This window comes from Cnephaeus nilssonii (genome assembly GCF_951640355.1).
Source record: "Cnephaeus nilssonii genome assembly, chromosome: 13".
Lineage (NCBI taxonomy): Eukaryota > Metazoa > Chordata > Mammalia > Chiroptera > Vespertilionidae > Cnephaeus > Cnephaeus nilssonii.
The window spans coordinates 18,464,712-18,484,543 of record NC_137084.1 but is presented as its reverse complement, the minus strand read 5'-3'; the positions used below and the strand labels follow the sequence as shown (position 1 = coordinate 18,484,543).

At 34.2% G+C, this 19,832-nt stretch overlaps 3 protein-coding genes across 3 annotated transcripts; 1 reads left to right on the top strand and 2 right to left on the bottom strand.

Annotated features, from left to right (window-relative positions):
* Positions 1-416: 416 nt before the first annotated feature.
* Positions 417-1,403, bottom strand: LOC307109344 (olfactory receptor 5T2-like; the record flags this gene model as incomplete). Its single annotated transcript, XM_079788029.1, has 1 exon — positions 417-1,403. Exon 1 carries the CDS (start codon positions 1,374-1,376, stop codon positions 417-419), a length of 960 nt encoding a protein of 319 aa, XP_079644155.1. The 5' UTR covers positions 1,377-1,403.
* Positions 1,404-7,708: 6,305 nt separating this feature from the next.
* Positions 7,709-8,707, bottom strand: LOC307109343 (olfactory receptor 5T1-like; the record flags this gene model as incomplete). Its single annotated transcript, XM_079788028.1, has 1 exon — positions 7,709-8,707. One exon carries the CDS (start codon positions 8,705-8,707, stop codon positions 7,709-7,711), a length of 999 nt encoding a protein of 332 aa, XP_079644154.1.
* Positions 8,708-16,895: 8,188 nt separating this feature from the next.
* Positions 16,896-17,851, top strand: LOC307109342 (olfactory receptor 5T2-like; the record flags this gene model as incomplete). Its single annotated transcript, XM_079788027.1, is given in 2 exon segments — positions 16,896-17,127; positions 17,130-17,851. Coding segments are annotated over 2 exon segments (954 nt in total).
* Between the last annotated feature and the right edge of the window lie 1,981 nt (positions 17,852-19,832).

Genomic DNA, 19,832 nt, shown 5'->3' with positions numbered 1-19,832 from the left:
GGGCTAATGTGAGTTATGGCTTTGTTATTGATTAGGTGGTATGTAATCAAGGTAGTCAGGTAAAATTGTTATAATATTATTTATACTTGAAACTATTAGATCCTATATATTACCTGGAGATAAAAAGAAATAATATACAACATTCTAAAGTAATGATTATATACACATAAGTCTGTGTGTATGTGCATTTGTGTTATATCAATCAGTATAAGGACCTATATACTATATACATATGTCAGTAAGAATGTACTAAGAATCAAGTTGATAATAACTTTTTTACATGTAAAATCATCAGAGGTAGAGGGTTGACTATGATATTTATTTTAAAATATCAAGAAAAACACAAATACATTAATAAACTAAAAAATGTTAATATCTTTTTTTATAATTAAGCACAGAACATCACTCTCAACTTTTTAATTTAGTTTTAACTGTAAAAACACGTTTTTGATAAACCCATTTTTCCCAAACATTGTCTTCATTGCCCCTTTCACATCTTTGTTCCTCAAACTGTAGATGATGGGATTCAGCATGGGAATCACAATGGTGTAAAATGTTGACACTATCATGTCATGATCCAAAGCGTAGCTGGAACTCGGTCTCACATACATGAAGAGGATGGTTCCATGATAAATTGACACTCCAGTTAGGTGAGAGCCACATGTAGAGAAGACCTTTCTCCTCCCTTCAGCAGAATGCATCCTCAGAATGGCCAACAGAATAAAACCATAGGAGATCAAGACAATCAGGATGGTGACGATCTCAATAGAGCCCACAAAGTAGAAGAGTAGGAGCTGGTTTGTGTGTGTGTCAGAACAAGAAATGGCAAGGAGAGGAGGGATGTCACAAAAGACATGTCTAATTTCGTTGGATGCACAGAAGGATAGGCTAAAGGTGGCCACTGTGTGTATAGAAGCATGCAAAATGCCACCAACATAGGAAGCAATGATGAGTGACACATAGACCCTGGGTGACATGCTGACTGAATACAGGAGAGGGTTATAGATTGCTACATAGCGGTCATATGCCATTACAGCCAAGAGGAAGCATTCTGTGGTCCCAAAAGTAACAGCGAGAAACATCTGTGTTGCACATCCAAGGAATGAAATGACTTTATTCTTTGATAGGAAATTTACTAACATATTTGGGGTAATTACTGAGGAAAAGCAGGCATCCACAGATGACAACACACTCAGAAAATAGTACATGGGGTTGTGGAACCGGGAATCTCCAATGACCAACACAAGCAGCCCTAAATTTCCCATCAGAGTAAACAGGTAAATTGCTAGAAACAGGAAGAATAAGATAATTTGCAGTTCAAGATTGTCTGTGAAACCCTTCAATACAAACATAGTAACTTCAGTGACATTCTTCATGTTGAAACCTCATGGAAAAAACTTAAAGATATTTGTTAAAATGACAATTCATTTACTACAAAAAGAATCAAAAGAATTCTGACTCAATATTGTGAAATAGGGGGACATGAGCTATATCCTCATATTTATTTTTTTGGCAATATAAAATTTCCCAGTTGCAGGTCACAGACAGCAACAAGACAGTGGGTCAAGTGTCCATGCCACTCCCTGTAAAATCAAATGAAAATGATGGATGTTCACTCACTTGGTGAATTCATATCATTTATAAAACCATCAGGTCAACTTGTTAATTTACAACTGCATTCTATTAGCTGTTTTTCTATTAAAACACCAAATGATTGGTTAAAAAATAATTTTCTTTTGACATAGACACACATGAGATAGTATATCAATGTATGGAGCATTGGAATAGAATTTCAGCATTCTAGACCTTTCAGTAATGGTATAAAATGATTTTCTATAATATACTCACCTGTAGAATTGGAGCATTAATATTTATTCTACAATATTAGAATGAATATTAAAAGTCAAAATGTGTTAATAAAGTTGAATCATGACAATTCTGTTCAATAGAGAGTATACTGAATCAGGTTGGTTCTACAGAGTAGCGGTGAACATTTTATGAGCTAATCTCTAAAATTTTTCTAACACTATTAGATCTTCTTGGGTATCTATAAGAACAAATTAAGATTTTTTTTTAAGGATGATGGGCCACAATTGAGTTAAGCCAAATTAAAAAATAAAATACAAACTTTGATTAATATGATGAAATCTATTTTTTTTTAATGTGAACAAGATTCACAAGAAAAAGGTCAGCTTCAATTCAATTCTTGACATCAGTTCAATGACATACCTGTTCAAGACAAGTAACATAGGATTCAGATCTGAAAGTATGTGTTTATTGCCCAGGTTCATGATTAAATGCCATGTGTGAGATTAGAATTTTCCTTCACAGTTTAGTCTTTTTTTAAAATAGTAATATGTTTGAATGACCAACCAGACATAATAGCATATAGCCATGAAGACTAATCAAATATATTAAGCAATAAATATATAAAGCAATTTCCTTTAAATCGGTCAATTTTTGGTTACAAATTTAAGATGACTATATAATTGAACTTTTTTTATCAGATGTATTTATTTTTAAAACATTAGCAAATATTGAGTGACAAAAACTATTGCAACTAATCATTTAAAAATATATGTGACCAGAGCCTTAAGCCAGATATTTCATTCTTTAGCTACATTTAAATTTTGTTTTGTGATTACTAATACATACTGAAACATTATTCTATCATAGTTATGATTTTTTCCCTCTACCACACAGAACTCACCATGATTCCATTTGCTACATTACTGTGGGCTTAATTTACTCAGGTCAGATAATGAAAGACTACAATGTTAAACAATTCAGCGAAATTTTAATTGAATCAGATATTTCTACTAGAAGCCAAAATAAAATTTATACTGGGAAAAGCTGAGTCAATATTGAAATAACTTAGACATAAGAAAATGTCTATGATTCTTGAAGAATTTAATAATACTCCATCAGCTTTTAAAATCAATGCAAAACAAGTTCTAGAAATATAGTTTTAATAGAAGTTACAAAATTTAAAAATGTCTTTGCCTCAACATGGAAACACCAAGTTGGCAAAGGAGGAGAAAAATAATAACAGCCATGTATTGAGCACATGCAGCAGAAATAGACTTTTATGCACATTGCTTTATTTTACCTTTCCAGCAACTCTCCACAGCTAATAAGAACCAGAGCCAAGATTCAATCCTAGGTCTCCTTCAGAGTGCATGCACTTTTCACAATTTTACAGTCCCCTGTAATACCATGGTCTCATTCTGTAACTGACCTCCCCACTTACCACTCCCACTAAAATAAAACATGGTTCTTTATATTTATTTAGATAAAGTTTAAGCATTAAGATTAGAGAAACATTATGAAATAGCATGAACTTGAAGTGGCTTCTATATCACAAAATATAGCAAAATAAAAGATAATTGATTGTTTACTCATTAGAGCAAAATAGTTGATTTGGCCAAAAGTTTTCTTGCTTTCTACTGATGAATTTTCTCTGTGTTCTTGTTTAATCTGATCTTTCTTCTTCAATAAGAAAAATAAAAGCATACACTTGATTTGTAAAAATCTTAGTTAAGTCTACAAACCTAAAATGAATAGTTTATATTTTCTTTGTTATATTTATTTACCTATGTGATAGGCAGCAACTAAAGGGTTTAATACTGGGGACTTCATAATATTTGATCTTAACATTTTAGGTCCCACCTCATAAAATATTTTGTAAATATCTGGCATTTTCTCTTCTTACCTGTGTAACAAGAAAAACAGGTTTAAGTACACTATAGGTATGATTAATTTAGATTATTTATATCTGCTTACTCAACTGTTGATGAAAAATACAAGAGTTGCCCCAAGGGGAACATGCCCCAATTATCTTCTGGTTTAAAATAGCAACATGATGATTTACTCAATAACAAAAAATAAATGGTTGTGGAATAATTTACTACAAGTTGATATTTATTAAATAATCAGTCCTCAGTCCTCTGATTATACTGATACTTAATAATTTACAAATGATTATTTGTATTTTCCTGATAATAGCGATGTTAAGTATTTTTTGCATCTATACTTATTGTACTTGTTTTTATGTTTTAATTAAATTTATTGGGGTGACATTGGTTAATAAGATTATATAGGCTTCAAATGTACAATTCTGTGATACATGATACATTGTGTGCTTACCATCCAAAGTCAAAGCATCTTCTGTCCCATATATTTGGCCCACTTTACCATTTACTGTGCACCCCCTTCCCTCCAGTAACCACAATATTATTGTCTCTGTCTATGAGTTTTAGCTTTGTATTCCACATATGAGTGAAACCATAAGGTTCTTAGATTTTTCTGGCTGACTTATTTTGCTTAACATGATATTCTCAAGTTCCATCCAAGTTGTCGCAAATGGCAATACTTCATTTCTTCTTATGGCTAAGAAGTATTCCATTGTATATATGTAGCACTTCTTCTGTTTTACCCTTACCTGAGGATATGTTTGCTGATTTTAGAGAGATGAAGGGAGAGAAGAGGGGGGAGAGAGATATGAGAGAGAAACATTGATAGGGTGCCTCCTATACACGACCCAACCTAGGATGAAACCTGCAATGCAGATATGTGCCCTTACTGGGAATCAATCATTCAACCTTTTGGTATATGAGATGATGCTCCAACCAACAGAGCCACCCGGCCATGGCTGTATCACATCTTCTTTGTCCAATCATCTACTAAAGGACACTTTGGTTGTTTTCATGTCTTGGCCACCATGAATAGCGCTGCATTGAACACAGAGGTCCATATGGCTTTGCAAATAAATGTTTTCAAATGTTTTTTGGTAGATACCCAGAAGAGGGGTTACTGGGTCGTATGGCAACTCGATTCTTAAGTTTTTGAGGAACCTCTATCCTGTTGTCCATACCAGTTTACATTCCCACTGGCAGTGAATGAGGATATATGGCAACTTGAAAGCGCAGTTAAGGAAAGAGAAGATAGAAAAGAGAGATAAGGAGAAAAAAATTTGAAATGAAGCAAGTTAAGAGTTTTAGAGAAACTGAGAAAAATCATAAACTATAATATTCAAAATGTCCAAAACATTCATACCAATATAAAATGACATGTAGCAAAATTTGCAAACATTCCTAATAATAGGATAATCAATAAGAAGATAAGACATTTAAAAGACATTTAAATTATTGAGGGCTTATTAAGTTTACTAGAAAATTTGCAACAAAATAAGGATTTGATTCATCTTTTAATTTTTAAAAATATATATATTTTATTGTTTTTTTACAGAGAGGAAAGGAGAGGGATAGAGAGTTAGAAACATTGATGAGAGAGAAACATCAATCAGCTGCCTCCTGCACACTCCTTACTAGGGATGTGTCCGCAACCAAGGTACATGCCCTTGACCGGAATCGAACCTGGGACCTTTCAGTCCGCAGGCTGACGCTCTATACACTGAGCCAAACCGGTTAGGGCCATCCTTTAATTTTTAATGAAGAAAAGATATATACAGAAAAGTACTTGTATGAAGTATACAGCTTGATAAATTTCCACAATCTGACCATAATCCTATAAATAAAACTAAAACTAAGAAGTAAAATATTGACAGTACCCAGATGCCTCCCTTATACTTTTTTCTAGTCATATCTCCCCTACTAAGAAAATCCTTATTATGAAGCAAAAATTAATTTATGTAATATCTAGGTTTTGAAGTTAGGGTTAAGTTTTAATATAAATCAATAAATTAATAAAACCCCACTACATATAGCTGCCAGTTATATGAATGTTGTCAAACACATAGAATTGTATAACTATAATAAAGTTATATAACGTTTTCATCATTCTAAAAAGTCCCATTATACCACTATGTAGTCTATCTGGCAACCACAGATGCCTTCTCCATTTTTAGAATTTTGCATTTTGTAGAATGTGATATCAGTAGAATCACATTGTCTGTCACCTTTTGAATTTCCCTTCTTCCAGGAGGCACAAGATATTTGAGATTCATCCATGTACTTGAATATATCAATGGTATTATTACTATTAAATTGCTGAGTGGTATTTCATTTTATGGATGCAACACAGATAGTTATTCATTCTATCTTTGATGGACATTTGGATTGCTTTCAGTTTGGAAATATGGTGAATATAGGCACTATAAAAATTGGAACCCAGATCTTTGCATTCATCTATGTTTTCATTTTTCTTGGGCAAATGGCAAAATCAGATCATGAAGTCATATGGTAAGTGTACTAGTATGTTTCACTTCATAAGAAACTGTGAGATTGTTTGCTTAAGTGGCTGCACCATCTGCATTCCTACCTGGAATGGATGAGAGTTCCAGTTGCTTTGCATCCTCAATAAACCACTTTATATTATCAGTTACTATTATACTTTTAATTTCACTCATTCTAATAGGTGTATAGGATCATGTTGTTCTTAAGTTGCATTTCTTTCCCTAACATAAGATAGTACTTAGCATTTTTTCATGGAGTTATTAACCATCTGTGTATCTTTTATGGTGAAATATTTGTTCAAATTTATGCCCACTTATTACTGTTTTGTTATATTTTGTTTTAGTGTTCTTTATAAAATCTAGATACATATTCTCTATTGGATAGCTCTTTAGCAAATATTTTGTACAAGTCTGTGTTGTTGTTGTTTTTATTTATAAAGATGGGCTGGGGCTCAGGTGTGGAAAGAGTCCAAACTCCCAGCCAAAGAACTGACTCTCTGAATTATGCTTGTCTTTTGTCATTTTTGAGTTTAAGTATAATCTTCATAAAAGCAAATGTATAGTCTCTGTATTCTATGAGAAATTAAAGAATAGGTTTTGTATTCATGCTCTGGATGGAATAATAAAAAGGAGAGAAATACATCCTCATAAATCAGCACAGAAATTAAACACATCTGTGGTCTCCACAGACATAGATCTCAGGATGGAGCACAGTGCTTTGGACTAGAGTGTAAATCAATGAGTCCATGGAAAGTGATCTGGGAATATGTGAACTGTGATTTTGTTATTGATTGGGTAGTATATGCTTAAGGTAGTGAGGTATAATTTATAAAGTTACTAATAATTTTGATCATTGGTACCTATCCAATTTGAGTAATATGAGATGGAAGTTTACATTATACATTTTAAAGCAAAGATTAAGTGCATCAGTGACTGTATGTAAATATATATGCACTATATACCAATATTCATATGTCAATATTCTGACCTCAAAATGTGCCTGATTTTGGTGATAGAGTCTTTGTAAAAATAATTAAATTAAAATGAGGTCTTTAGTTTGGCCTATAATCCAATATGACTGGTGTCCTTATAAGAAGAAGTGCCAAGACACAGAAATACTCAGGGAAGTGATGATGTGAAGACAGAGAAAGAAGATATCAACAAATGAAGAGAAGAAGCCCCAGAAAAGATCAGCCAAGCCTTTAATTTGATCTAAGATTCCTAGATTCTAGAACAGTGAAAAATAAATTTCTGATGTTTAAGTCACAAGTCTGTGGTGCTTTGATATGGCAGCCCTGACAACTAATACAATTACTATCAGCATATATTTATAAATGTCTGTGTGTTTATCAGAGAATTAAGTAGGAAGCAAATAGATGACCGTTTCCCTGCATGTGTGGAAACAGTACAGGTGGAGGTGTGACTATGTTCTTTATATAAAAAGGTATACACTAAAACAAAAATAAATTATTATTTTGATATTTAGACAATCAACATATCTTAATTTGTTTCCATTTAACGACTGGCGTCAAAATATACTGTATTCATACACCCATTTTCCCCAAACACTCTTTTCATTGCTTCTTTCACATCTTTGTTCCTCAAACTGTAGATGATGGGATTCAGCATGGGAATCACAATGGTGTAAAATGTTGACACTATCATGTCATGGTCCAAAGCGTAGCTGGAACTCGGTCTCACATACATGAAGAGGATGGTTCCATGATAAATTGACACTCCAGTTAGGTGAGAGCCACATGTAGAGAAGACCTTTCTCCTCCCTTCAGCAGAATGCATCCTCAGAATGGCCAACAGAATAAAACCATAGGAGATCAAGACAATCAGGATGGTGACGATCTCAATAGAGCCCACAAAGTAGAAGAGTAGGAGCTGGTTTGTGTGTGTGTCAGAACAAGAAATGGCAAGGAGAGGAGGGATGTCACAAAAGACATGTCTAATTTCGTTGGATGCACAGAAGGATAGGCTGAAGGTGGCCACTGTGTGTATAGAAGCATGCAAAATGCCACCAACATAGGAAGCAATGATGAGTGACACATAGACCCTGGGTGACATGCTGACTGAATACAGGAGAGGGTTATAGATTGCTACATAGCGGTCATATGCCATTGCAGCCAAGAGGAAGCATTCTGTGGTCCCAAAAGTAACAAAGAGAAACATCTGTGCTACACAGCCAAGATAAGAAATGGCTTTATTTTCTTTCAAGAAATTTACCAACATCTTTGGGGTGACAACTGAAGAATAACAAGCATCCAAGAATGATAATACACTAATAAAATAGTACATGGGGTTGTGGAGCCGAGAATCCCTAGTGACCAATAAAACCATTCCCAAATTTCCTATGAGAGTAAAAAGATATATTTCTAGAAATAGTAAAAACAAGAAGACTTGTATCTCAAAATTATTTGTGAAGCCCATCAATATAAACATAGTGACTTCAGTCACATTTTTCATCTGAATGCTATATAAATCTAAATCTGATGTCAAGTGTGCCATTTTTATTTTTATTTATAGTTTTTAAAACAACATTTTTGAAAATAGAATCCACCCTATTATATCCTCTTACTTATTTCTTAGAAGGACATATTGAAATCCCTTGGAGGGAATAGGCAGTGATGAACAAGCTGGAGCCAATGGATGTATTATCCTGTTAAATTAAAGAATTTTTATTAGATGGTTGGCTAAATGTGTCATGTTAAAAATTACATCAATTTATGTGGTTTAATTTTCAATTTATTTTCTGTTCAATATACTGCCATTTAGTTTCATATCTCATCATCTTAAATCTATAAATATAAATAAATATTGAAATTTTAGTATAAAATTTATAATAGAAAGTATACATCTGAATACTAATTCTAGATTTTCTACAGTGTGCATGAAATGCCCTTCCTTACAATTGTTAAAATGAAAGCAACCACACATATCACAGGATTATGTATAAGTAAGAATTGTATTTAAATGAGAAAAACAATGTAAAAGATAATTGTTTTCAAATTGTTCCCAGATGACTAGAAAATGGGCTAAGTTAGATTTACCTTTCAGCTTGTATGGTGTAACCCTTTCCAACCAAACCATGTGTATCCTCCTTTTGGCTAGTATCCCTTTCCATTAGCACATCTAGAACACTGGTCAACAGAAAACAGATATATTTCTGGAGGTGGACTCACCTACTATGCAAATCATAATAAAACATTGGCTTGGTTTGTTTGTTTTTTTAGTTTTCTTTTTTGATACATCTATAACCAATCTGCCCATTTAGGCCTACAGAATTTATTATACTGTTAATGATTTTCCAAATTTAATGTAATGCCAATGTAAGATTGTTTTTCTATTTATCCTTGCAAAATCCTTGGGCATATATATATTTTTAAAAATATATTTTATTGATTTTTTACAGAGAGGAAGAGAGAGGGATAGAGAGTTAGAAACATCGATCAGCTGCCTCTTGCACACCCCCTACTGGGGATGTGCCCGCAACCAAGGTACATGCCCTTGACCGGAATCGAACCTGGGACCCTTGAGTCCACAGGCCGACGCTCTATCCACTGAGCCAAACCGGTTTCGGCTCTTGGACATATTTTTAAGACTCATGTATGTCAAAAATAAATCGTGGCCATTTCTTTAATATATTATAGTTTCTTAAGGAGTCATTAAAATTATTATAAAAAAGTACCCAATAATAGATTATATAATTTCTAGATGCTATTGCTAAAAGAGTAAAATTACAATATAAGCCACCAAGTGGTGTTCTATTTTTGGTATATTTCTCTGTGACTCCAGACTGTTTCTTATTTAGTGAAATGTAAATAAAAGTATATTTTTTTAAGAAAGGTTGAAGAGTCACCTGTATCTAGACTCAAAGTCTTCATGATTTAAACAAAATGAAAAATTGCATCCACCATATTTAGGAGCCAGATTTCAGGACTGTAATTCTTTTTTTAAAAAAATATTTTTTTATTGATTTCAGAGAGGAAGAGAGAGCGGGAGAGAGAGATAGAAACATCAATGATAAGAGAGAATCATTGATTGGCTGCCTTCTGATTGAGCCTGTACCCTGGGCATGTGCCCCCAACCCGAACTGAACCCAGGCCAAGACTCTATCCAACTGAGCCAAATCAGCTAGGGAAAGAACTGTAATTCTTGTTTTTCCTTCAGTGTGTAACAGACTGAAGGAGTGAAAAATCTGTACTGTACAGGGCCGGGGACATACCAAGGATTTATATTTGTGACATGAAACACACAACATGTTTGTCATATTGAGATGTTCCTACATCAAGAAGAAATAAGGAAAATCTGCTAAAAATTATTCTTAGAAGAAGAAAACTATATGTCTTTATTTTCCCAGAAAGGTCTTCCCAGATCTATGTGGAAGACTTTTTAAATACAGACAATAAATAGGTTTTCAAATGTGGTGACACCAACCCCCACAAACAAAATGCCCATTTAAATTTATAGAGAATTCTAGAGTAAAAAATACATAATTGCATTAAGTTTCAACTTCTGTGTAAATACAGGCAACTCAGAATAGCCTTGAGAACACACACACAAATATCTTATAATAATTCTCAGTTTAGTTTGAATAGTTAATTTAATAAAATAACATAAAATAATCAATTGATACTATAAATATGCATTAATGTATTTTGGGGGCATCACAATGTATTTATTTCTGTTTTAAAATTTTCTCATTTTCTCTCTCTGTCCCTCCTTCTCTCTCTCTCTCTCTCTCTCTCTCTCTCTCTCTCTCTCTCTCTCACCCATGGGTTATATATATTTTAAAAATACTAATGAAAGGGATTCATGGACAAAAGAAGAATTAGGCAGATTAGAAGAAGCACAGTGAAAAAAAATATGCAAGCAACTTTAGAAAAATATACCAATATGTAGTGTACTAAAGGTATCCATTACAAACTACACAATGACTGTTATATACAGGAGAAATTTCAGCAACATTATAGTTCTAACTTTTACTCAATTGATGTGTCTGAGATAATATAATAGTGGAAAATTAAGAACATTATATTTGTACTTTAAAACCCTGTATTAATATCTCAATTTAGCACCTATGACAGTGTAATCTTGAAAAAGTAACTTTCTTTCCAAACCAAAGAATAACTTAGATTAACTAAATTTTCAGACATATCTTATTCAACAATATGAACATGTTGTGATTTCACCTTATTTATGGGATGTATTAAAATGTTTATTAAAGTGTTTTAATTATATGTGAAGGATACATCTATATGATGTATGACTTCAAATTTTATTTAACTACAAAATATGAATAGGGGGTAGTAAAATCAGATTTTCTCAAAGCATTGAGTAATAAATGAGCACTGAACCAGAAGCTAAATACTCTTCTTATAGTTATATGTGTTTGTTATATACACTTAAGATATATTTAAATACCTTTCCCATGAGATTAAACCCAGGGAATCCCAATATTCTATGGTATCAAGAACCTTAAAAAAATAACCTTAAGAATACATTTCTGTCATTGCATTTTGACTCTGGGCATAACAGTAAAATAAGAACAGGTTTGCTTAAATTCTTCTGATAATTTTGACCATAATAACTTTCTCATAGCTCTTGATTTCTCTGATTTTACCTGAAGTACACAAAGATGGTTTATGAATGATGGTATATTTTAATTCAAATTATGTCCCATTAGAGCAATTATCTACTTCACTGGAGGGAGCTGGAGGAATGATAGACGAAATATATGGGGTTCATCTTCTTCCTTGAAGATGCTCTCTAAACAGATATTTCCATTGGCTCACATTTAAGGACATTAGAACTGATTGTGATACATCTAACTAATTTCAATTTAAGAAATAGATGTTAGAACGCAAATTAGATTTCAACATTTAACAAAACATGATCATTCAGGAACTCTAAAGTCACATGAGTCCCTAAACCCTCACACAGTCAGAAAACAGAAAGCAGCAGACATTCCTGAGAACAGCAATGCAAACACTAAACTTGAAGGGAAAGAAAGCCCTAAGGGCAGCTGCCACGTGTTGTTAAATGGCTACTCAGTGTTGCAGACATTGTGTAAATTATCTTATGTAACCTACATAGCGACCTGCAAAGTAACTCAGCACTCTTATAGATGAGGAAACTGAGAACCACCCTGACCTGTAACTTGATCCTGGTCACTATCAGAGCAAGGATTAAAGTCCAGGGTGCAAGCTCTTTGCACTTGCCCATATCACACACTCATTGTGATATGCCATACATTTGGAAATGCCATCCACTAGAAGCAACACAAAATAACATCTTCATGTATCTGAATTCTTTTACAAAGCCACAAGTTTAAGCAAGCCATAATATAGTTGATAAAAACCAATTGAAGTAGCTTCTAGATCAATTAGCTACCACGTAAAATAAACTTAAAATTTGTTTATATCCTTTTTGAGAAAAAAAATATGATTTCAGTATGACATAGACTCAATGGATGACTAGTAGTTAATTTTCTCTTCATTTAATAATTTTCCTAAATTTGAAATATAGTCTCTTATTTCTACTACTTTTATTCTGTTATCTTTCATCAAAGAAATTACGTCACATTTCTCATTTACTAATCTATCTGCATACTTACATATGTTATCTTTCTTATTATCCCTGCTTTTCCCCTGGATTTCTCTCATTCAATTTTTAATTCAACTCTAAGTTAAGTAGAAATTTCTATCTCAGATTTAAATATTAAAGCACATAATCTAATTTGAGATTCAAGATTATATTATCTGATATTTTTTAAGTGATGAAAAACCTTTCCTCTTACCAGTGGAAATGAACTGCTCACTCAATTAAGGTATGCTATGAATGCTAAACACTTGGATTCTTATACCAGGTTCCCAAGCTCTTCTGAAGTCCACAGGGATACTCCAAGAAGAAAACACTAATTCTCTTCTGGGACAGAAAAAGTAGCAAGGTTATTTTTATGTGTTTTTTTCCATAATAAACAAGGGAATGATTCTGGAGCAATAAACAATATGATGAAAATGATTACATGAATGCCCTTTGTTCTCTGGTATAAAATGAGAAAAAAAAATTGAGCAAGACTGAAAAAGAAATTTAATGACACAGAACATAGACCTAGTTCTGATACTAAATAACTATGTGCAATGGTTGCTAATTTGAGTGAGAAATTCCCTAAAATCCAATTTCGTTTTCCTGGGAATTTAACCTGTTTATGTGTCTCAAAATCCTCTAACCATGTATATAATGAAAGAATCTGAAAGCATAAGCTAGGACAGAATTGATAATAATCCTATATAATATAATAAAGAGGTAATATGCAAATCGACCCACACACCTTCGCACAAAATAGCTGCCGCCATGTGGTCAAAGATGGCCGTCAAAGGTGGCCAGCAGGGGAGGGCAGTTGGGGGCGACCAGGACTGCAGGGGAGGGCAGTTGGATGCGATCAGGCCAGCAGGGGAGCAGTTAGGCATCGATCAGGCTGGCAGGGGAGTAGTTAGGGCAGTGATGGGCAACCTTTTGAGCTTGGTGTGTCAAACTTCGCCAAAAAACTGAGCATAACTCGGGTAGTGTGTCACTTTGAGGAAAAAACATTATTTTGCAAATGTTTCATCCTCAGGAGCAGCAAATGTTTCATCCTCGGCATGCGGCCGCCTCAGTGGCCACGTGTCATCAGAAATGGCTACGCGTGTCAGTGCTGACACGCGTGTCATAGGTTCACCATCACTGAGTTAGGGGATGATCAGGCTGACAGGCAGAAGAGTTTAGGGGCAATCAGGCAGGCAGACAGGTGAGTGGGAAGCCAGTAGTCCCAGATTGTGAGAGGAATGTCCAACTGCCCGTTTAGGCCTGATCTGACAGGTTGGGCTGAGGGATGCCCCCCCCCCCTGCACGAATTTCATGCACGGGGCCTCTAGTTAATTATAAAAGTTGATTCTATATTACTAAATTCTTTACGATACATAGTCATTTTCTCTTTATAACTCTGATTCTTTTCAATACATTCTGATACATTTTAGTCATACTCATCTAAATGAAATGACAGTTTTAAGATAAATTTAACCAAAATATTTAACATAGTAATTTTTCATTATCTTATTTACTCAAAGCAAAAATAAACCCACTACTATGTGGCCAATGAGATTGTATTGATCTGTGTCATTTTTTTTTAAAATAACAGGTTATGCAACTCACAAAGCTTCTTTATTTTCTAATCCAGACACATAAAAAGTGCACAGAGGAAAAATGAGAATCATAATATAATTCATTTGATTAATCTGATAGAAAAATGTTTAAGTGCATATTAATTATCACAAAAATAAATATTTCACATGATGCTAAAGAAACATATCTAATGTAAGGCACCCAACTATGTCTTTTAATTGTATAGTTACTAGAGGCCTGATGCATGAAGATTCGTGCAAGAATGGCCCTTCCTTTCCCTGGCTGCTGGCACCACCTTTGCTCTGGCGCAGAGCTGCCTTTCTGCCTTTGCTCTGCCCAGATCCGCCTTTCCACCTTCCCACACTGCCCAGAGGCCCCCAGCTGCTCAGCACCTGTGTATGCAAATTAACCCGCCATCTTTGTTGGGTTAATTTGCATACTCACTCCTGATTGGCTGGTGGGCATCGTGGAGGTATGGTCAATTTGCATCTTTCTCTTTTATTAGTGTAGATAACAGTGTTGTAGTCCAATATATGCTAATTTTTTAAAAATAAACACATGTAATGACAAAAGTTCACTTATGTGGGCATCCTAAATTTATAACAAAATTTGACATATTTAAAATAAGTTGCTTTAAATATTTATTGTTTTTTATATTTAATTAATCTGCCTAGCTGTGCATTATTGTGTCTGCTTTGTCATTTAAGTTTACTGCTCTTTGAAAGAAGATTAAATTTTAGAGGACAAACCTAACATCACATATGACTTAATTATGGAGCTGAGTACACACTTTCAGATACCAAATATTATGTAATTTTCCTTGTACCAGGTGTATCACTGAACTGATGGCAAGAACTGTATTGGGGTTGAGCTTTTTCTTGTGATTCCTAATTGCAATAAAACACAGATTGATTTCTTCACATTTATAAGTTTATTCTGTTATTTCTTTCATTTTTGTCTTGACCTCATCTACATAAATTCTTTCTTCTAAACCTCCCTTTCATTAATTGTCATGTCATCATTTCCCATGCCTTTTTTAAAATTGTATATGTATATATATTTGGGATTTCTCCAATCAATTTGTTAAGATTTTTTTAATGAAATGATATATATACTTAAAAGTATTTTATTATGCTAGAGCAGCTAAAAAATGCAGAGTTAATTAGAATAAGTGGTTCAAGTGTCCTAATTTATTTTGTTGTAATTTTTATTTCCAATACATAAGATTCAACCTAAATTCTGCCTTACTGGACATATAATTTGAGTTGTTCCTGTTTTCTCTGCCTTTAGTCTTCCCAATAATTCTATGAAAACGTTTGCTCCTGATAGTGACAATTCTTCTAGGTAATCCTGACTTTGTCCTTCCCAAAGGATTGTTCATATATACTTTATTCTCTATTTCAAATCCAAATGGTTCTCTCTCACACTGATGAAATCATGCTAAAGTACTGAAACTGGAGCTTGACTTACATTATGTTAAAATAATGTACAAAGTATTATTTGCAGCAGATTATGTGCTCTAAGACCAACTCAAATTTTCTCTGGGTGGATTTATTTAAAAATTAAATAAATTACTATGATAACTAACTTGAATAAAATCTATCCTTCCAACTAGTGTTATATTATCGGCTAATAATAAAACTTTGAATTCAGGTTCAGGTATCACTTTGACTCCTAATTTAACCATGCCACTATGCAGGAAATATTTTTTTTTCTATTACTTCTAACTGTTTTTTTACTGTTTATTTACTCTTAATTGTGAAGTTTATGTCTGGGTGCAATTATTATTTCTTCTATAGTCACCACATAATTTTGAGAGAGTAGAAAATTATATATTTTCAGGAACTTTGATTTCCAAAAATATTACAAATGACCAAATATTTGCCCAATAGGACAATCTAATGCAGATCATTTCAATAACAAATTTAGTGGAATATAAACTATCATAAAATAATATATAAAATCCTAATCCATGTACTTTAAAAAATCTTGATTAGCTTTTTTTCAATAACTTAACAGAGTTGGAAAATTTTTAGAGATTAACTTATAAAAATTATAATTCATTAGGCTGTTAGTCTATCAAACAAACCTAATTTAACACATTCTATAGAGTTATTTTAAAGATATAATTTTATTAATATATTTTCTGTTCAATATTTATTCTGTTTTGAGATAAAAATTATCTCGATTATGTAAGGGAATAGTATTTAGATGTTTACTTGTGTTTAATGTGACTTAATAGAAAAACAACTAATAGAATTCAGTGGTAAATTAACCATTTGACTTTATGGTTTTGTAAATAACATGAGTTGAGCCTGTGAGTTAAAACCAAAATTTTCCATTTGATTCTGTAGTGAGTGGCATCAACCTTTGACCCATGGTTATGTTCCTACTCCTGAACTACAGCTGAGAAAGTATTCATTGAAAAGATATATATATGAAGACATAATTCACTTTAACTTAGTCACAATATTGCTTCTTTTAGTCAGAGCAATATAAATTATTTTATTAATATCTTCAAGTGTGTTTCAATATGAAGAATGTTGCTGAAGTTACTATGTTTGTACTGAAAGGCTTCACAGACAAGTTTGAATTACAGATCCTCTTTTTCTTCTTGTTTCTAGCAATTTACCTGTTTACTCTGATGGGAAATTTAGGGCTGCTTGTATTGGTCACTGGGGATTTCCAGATCCACAACCCCATGTATTATTTTCTGAGTGTGTTATCATCTGTGGATGCCTGCTTTTCCTCAGTATTTACACCAAATATGTTGTAGATTTCCTATCAAAGAATAAAGTCATTTCATTCCTTGGATGTGCAACACAGATGTTTCTCGCTGCTACTTTTGGGACCACAGAATGCTTCCTCTTGGCTGCAATGGCATATGACCGCTATGTAGCAATCTATAACCCTCTCCTGTATTCAGTCAGTGTGTCACCCAGGGTCTATGTGTCACTCATCATTGCTTCCTATGTTGGTGGCATTTTGCATGCTTCTATACACACAGTGGCCACCTTCAGCCTCTCCTTCTGTGCATCCAACGAAATTAGACATGTCTTTTGTGACATCCCTCCTCTCCTTGCTATTTCTTATTCTGACACACACACAAACCAGCTTCTACTCTTCTACTTTGTGGGCTCTATTGAAATAGTCACCATCCTGATTGTCCTGATCTCCTGTGGTTTTATTCTGTTGGTGATTCTGAGGATGCATTCTGCTAAAGGGAGGAGAAAAATCTTTTCTACATGTGGCTCTCACCTAACTGGAGTGTCAATTTATCATGGAACCATCCTCTTCATGTATGTAAGACCGAGTTCCAGTTATGCTTTGGACCATGACATAACAGTGTCAATATGTCACACCATTGTGATTCCCATGCTGAATCCCATCATCTACAGTTTGAGGAACAAAGATGTGAAAGAGGCAATGAAAAGAGCGTTTGGGAAAAATGGGTGTATGAATAAAATATATTTTCTTCCTAAACATTAAAAGTTAAGATTATGTTTGTTGTGTCCATACTTAAAAGTTATAATAAAAATGTTTTGTTTTAGTGTATTAGTGTATTTCTGTTCTTCCTGGAACTTTTTATATAAAGATTGTAGTCACACCTCCACCTGTGCTGTTTCCACACGTGTAGGAAAGCTGTGTCATCCATTTACTCCTCACTTAATTTATTCTCAGATACACACACCACACACAATCACACACCTGTATATTTACATATATGCTGATAGTGATTGTATTAGTTTGTCAGGGCTACCATAATAAAGTACAGCAGACTATTAGTGGCTTATACATTTATTACTCAGTGTTCTATAATCTAGAAGTCTGAGGTCAAGTTAATGGCAGGGTTGATTTCTTCTGAGGTCTCTCTTCTTGGTCTTACCCCTATGTCCTCAACTGTTTTCTTCTAAGTGTCTGTGTCCTAATATCCTCTTCTTATAAGAACACCAGTCATATTGGATTAGGGCCCACCCAAAAGACCTCATTTTAACTTAATTACCTTCACAACGCCAGTATTTCAAATATATTCACATTCTGCAGTACAGGCATTAGAATTTCAAGATGAATACTGGTATATATTATATGTATATAAACACACACATATAGTTCCATACACATGTAATCTTTTCTTTAAAATGTATAGTGTTCATTTTCATATCAATGTGACTAGAATTAGAAAGAGTTCCAGGTTGCAGTTACAAGTATCTTTATGATCATATCTGACAAGCTTGAACAAATACTACTTAATTAATACCAAAACTAGAGCTCACATATTACCACACCTGACAATGGTACCTGACTCCAATTCAAAGCACTCTGCTCCTTCCTTAGGTCTATACATTGGCAGCAATCTAAGTATAGCCTGTGGTTTGAAGTCCACAATGTTTCCAAATTCTTGGTGTCATTACCATGTTGTCTGTGATGGTGCATTTCAACAGAAAAACATCAATGTGAGAGGGACACTTCGATTGGTTGCCTTCTTCATGATCCCTGACCTAGGGCCCCGGCCAGGGAGTAGCCTGCAACCTACATGCCCTTGATCAGAATCAAACCTGGACCCTGCAGGCAGGCCAAGGCTCTATCCACTGAGCCAAACTGGTTAGGGCAGGATATGACATTTCTTAGCCCCTCCAGAAGCGGACCTTCATTTTTTCCTCCAGGAGTGAGGTGGAAAAACCCTAGATCACCTTCTTGGATTCTTATTACCCAAGTTACCAAGAACACTACAAGTGGCATACCAGGAGCTTAGCCAATGAGCGGTCAGAAAAGGTGTTTCCTCTGCAACTCACACACAGATGTGGGACTGCTGGTGTGCTGCGGCTGTAGCAGCCCCAGGTCCCCCTGTGTCCACTCCGGCAGGCCCCCATCTCTGTCTCCATCTCCGCTCTGGGCCTCACCTGCGCGCGAAACCTCCTCCTGACTGGTCGTGACTATTATGGCATCCTGGCTAATTTGCATATTACCTCTTTATATAGAGAGATTTTATTATTTCAACTAGAGCACAAATATAAAATCCTTTCTTTAATTTCTTACAATACACAGAAAGTAGGCATTGATGTTTATAAAGGTCATACTTATACTCAAGAATGACAAAAGACAAGCACAATTTGTAAAGTAAGGTACAAATGGCTGGCAGATTGGACTCTTCCCACAACTGAGCTGCAGCTCATCTTTATGCTTTTCCCTTGAGGACTGGTCCTGACTCAACTTTGGTTGTTTTACTTTGACACCTACCACTCTGTGATGAACTTGCAGATGCTACTACTCCTCAGTCCCAAGGCCCAAAACCAAGGTACAGAAAAGCATATCTACTATGCTCATGTTTAGCCCTGCTTCCAACAAGCCTCATTGCCATTGTAAGTACATGTGTCTTTCAAGAATAATTTTAAGTGGCAATGGTCCTTCCTTCTTCCCTTCCTTTCTTCTTTCTAGTCTATTATTATTATTATTGTTATTATTATTATTA